The 3,697-nt window shown below is 39.4% G+C and overlaps 1 protein-coding gene across 1 annotated transcript; it reads right to left on the reverse strand.

Moving 5' to 3' along the window:
- Positions 1 to 1,267: 1,267 nt before the first annotated feature.
- On the reverse strand, positions 1,268 to 3,086 carry LOC129732581 (uncharacterized). Its single transcript, XM_055693575.1, has 2 exons — positions 2,491 to 3,086; positions 1,268 to 2,430 (listed from the first exon to the last, which is right to left on the reverse strand). The coding sequence occupies exons 1-2, from the start codon at positions 2,817 to 2,819 to the stop codon at positions 1,998 to 2,000; spliced, it is 762 nt and encodes a 253-aa protein (XP_055549550.1). The 5' UTR covers positions 2,820 to 3,086; the 3' UTR covers positions 1,268 to 1,997.
- Between the last annotated feature and the right edge of the window lie 611 nt (positions 3,087 to 3,697).

Below are 3,697 nucleotides of genomic sequence, written 5' to 3' on the forward strand. Positions count from 1 at the left end.
CACGTTTTGTCAAAGTAACGGCCCTCTCTAAATGGTCGATTTTATACAAGGCACTGTTGAATTTTGATATAAGTGGGTATGGCTAGCCGTGCTGCAAAAACTATCATTATTTTTGGTTTGCACTGTTTGTTTATGTATACGAGGTGCATAAACTAGCGATAATTCCTCCAATTTCTACAATTTCGGGATATGATACGAATGCTGAAACGCTTGTTCAGCTTCAATTCAGTATATATACAGCCAATGTAAAACTAAGTACGCTGGTACTCCTAACTCTTTGGGGACAATTCTAATCGGTCGAATTCTTGTCGTAGATCTAAGGACAAGATGTAAGAGATTGGAACTTGGAACGTCCCTATTCCAGACTCCATATGATTGCTACTAGTCGATGTATTTGACGTAGTAAGCTCTCCGCCCCATAGCGAATCAGTTCCGGTAGCACTCTGTCTGTACCAGCTGCTGTGTTATTCTCTAGTATGAGAGATATTTTTTCTATGACACTCAGCGTAGGTCCTGCTCTGGTGGAGGAGTATCTTCGGATATCAACGGTATATTTTGTACGCTATCACTTTGTTGCAAAGCGGATTTTCATTCGCGTATGGAAAAGTATCTGTTACTCTGTTGTTTCATACTGGCGACGTCAGTGTTGTGTTAAGCGATCTCGTTCTAGAGGTGGCTCCTCATGATAAGCTTCTGTCCTTTCTTTTTTGTGGCCTATAAAGCTTTTTTTATTGTTGGGTTGCCAGGGTATTTCCTAAGTATGTTTTGCAGATGTTCTTTTCCAGCGCGCGACCTTCTAGGATTCTTGGACGAGTTTTTAGACTTTAGTGAAACCTTAGCAGCATTTTTGATGCTCTCTTGATGAGAGATAGCAAAGCTGTCGGGTTTGTAATGCTCTCTACGTCTACGTCTGACTTGTTAATCCACAGTGATTACGATTTCTTGACGGTGAGCAGTGTTTTAGTAGGTTTACGTTGTATCCAGGTTCCGCAGTACCAGCGCTATTCGCAACTGGAAATGTTGGGGACCCATCTGATGTGTTCGCCGTTCCTTGATTCTGGTGGTGTTTTACATTTATAAGTTTCCATTTTCAAGTTTTTCAGTTTTGTTTTTTTTTTAATTATTTTTGTTCTGTCACCGCAGATTTCTACTTAAGCTCGTAGGTTCAGGATCATTCCAGGAATCAGAATCAGAATAGGGGAACAGAGAGACTTCATTTTTGTACTGATAGGCGCTTATTGCTCGTGTGGAAAAAAATATATGAAGGTTTAATGGCTCATTATATTATATTTCAAAGGCTATTCTTAAGAAAGTAAACATATATCATATTTATGTCTTGGTGGTGTTACGATAAAAAGTGTTGCTCTCCAGGTTTAAGGCACTAGATTTTTGTTCGTTATCTGTCTGTACTATTGTTTGCAATGCTAACCCTCCTATTTGCTATAATTATTTCGTAAATGGCGCATTTTATTGTTGTGTTAATGGTAGATTCACGCGGATATGTATGCATTCAATGAATCATAAACATGGATGTCTTACATCAAACTTCGAAAAGACTCAGATTGCTCATCAAAGCGATCGATATACATTATTGTTATACATTGTGTATGTTGCAACACACATTTAAATGAGACTGTTAACAGTTTGATTCAAAATGGTACAACTCAGCAACAGAAAACTCGTCAGGCCTTCCAAAATAAAACGAGATGTAGAAACTCAAAAATATGTGGCATGTAACATTACATTCAGTTTTTAAAGATTTGTGTTTTTGTTGCAGATTTGGACCGCTATACCCATTTATACGATTAGAAGGTTTCTTCTGAAATAGTTTATCATTTCTAAAGATCCGAGCCGATATTTTCGATTTGAACTCCCTTAAAACCGAGAGAGGAATGTTGCGTTTTTTCAATGCTGACGCTAAATGGGTCTAAATAGCTCATGCAAGCAAAGTTGACATGTTGTAATCAAGAAAACATGTGGTATGAAAAAGTTGAATTTTAAACTCGAACGCGACGGCTAGCTCTAGCACGTTGAGCTGCAACTACTACTGTCCAAATCCAAAGAGCGATACAAGTCCACGAGCATATAAGTCCGATGATCAGTGCAGCGGCTGTGTTGATTTTGCCCTCACGACGACGATCCCAGGATACATCTTGGTGCAAGTAATCCATAAAGTCAAATACCGAAGCGCATGATAATCTTCCTTGGATAGCAGCTACAAGGGGTCCACTAGCTTGCATATACTTGATCAGTTCATTACGATACTGTTTGCAGCTGTATAAAAACCCATCTAAATACATTGCGGCATGGACCAGTGTGAAGAGCGCCATAAAACTTCCAATAATACTAACAGGGATCCAATAGTACGGACTGATATCATCCTCATCAGTTACATCGGTTTTGGTCGTCATCACAATAACTTCACCAGATCTGAAATTTCAAGAATAAATTTACCCCGAAAAAGGAATGTATATGTCATATTTGTTATACCTCTGGCGAACCGTGGCCGTTGAAGTGTTACCCCTAGGTTTGCCACAACAGACACGAAATACATGGAAAATACCAAAAATAGCACAAAACAATATCGGCAGGACGAGTCCATAAGTGGCCCAGTGGCAATAAGCGATATGGCCACCTGTGAAAAATGTGGGAGTCGAAAGGCCATTGAGAATGCATCCGCAGTTGGTTTCCACGCAGGTATCAAGCACATAACGCCAGTGATGCCATGCCACGGCGGTTGATATGCAGCAGATAAACGATAATGCACCGATAAGAGGATACAGATAGGCCAGTCGTTTCTCACTCCTATATTCATTCATGTTGAATCACTACTATTTCCAACGAAATTATCCGACACTTCAATTGATACTACAGATTTGTACGAAGCAACAGTTTAGAGTTAATGCTTTGAATATTTGAAAAAAGTATCAACGCATCGGACAGGGTGTGTGCTATTAACAATAATACGGATCAAAACAAAAATGAAGCTTCTCTCCACGGTACTTACACGCGTATGAAACTAATGGTAATTTGTTTTTATGAGCGACGCCACGGTTACGAGTATGTCTGACGCGCTTACTTACACCGATACGTGAGGAAACCTCCTTCGCTGCGTGTTACATAAATGTCTGGTTTCTCGTTTGAAACGTATTCGTGCTGTGGATATTATTCTCACCTGTACCTCCTTCGCTCACCTGTAAATTGCGCTGCTAGTGTGTAGTATCAGTCCAGTAGGTAGATTTCGATACCCGATCCTAAACCTAAACTTTAAAGTAACTTAAAAATGCTCAAGACAGAAAAACAGAGCGTAATTATATGAGCCCAAGATAATTTTTGAATACACCAGTTTTGAAAAAAATATGACTTTGATTAGCGGGGTAAAGAAATAAGTTAAATATTAGAAGAGGTGGTTGCGGTACAACCAGGCTGAACCAAGTCTAGAAAAACTTATTTGAGTCATTGACATTTAGAGCCTTACGGCTCACAAATTGACCCTGGCTTGACCTAATTTATATATTTATCACTAACGCTGATGATACATGAAATTTACCATATGGAAGCATTTATTAACAATAATTCTCAGTTCGGTATATTATCATATATTCATGTTGATTTCACTACGGTTCCGCGCATTTACGTTTTTTAGAACACTGCTACGATCAGAGCCGGATTTATAAGGGGGCCCAGGGGGCCCGGG

Source organism: Wyeomyia smithii, chromosome 3, assembly GCF_029784165.1.
Source record: "Wyeomyia smithii strain HCP4-BCI-WySm-NY-G18 chromosome 3, ASM2978416v1, whole genome shotgun sequence".
NCBI lineage: Eukaryota > Metazoa > Arthropoda > Insecta > Diptera > Culicidae > Wyeomyia > Wyeomyia smithii.

Coding starts and splice junctions, on each gene's coding strand:
- LOC129732581 (XM_055693575.1), bottom strand. CDS start 2,819: ATGAATGAATATAGGAGTGAGAAACGACTGGCCTATCTGTATCCTCTT. Junction 2,431..2,490: donor ACGGCCACGGTTCGCCAGAG/GTATAACAAATA, acceptor TTGAAATTTCAG/ATCTGGTGAAGTTATTGTGA.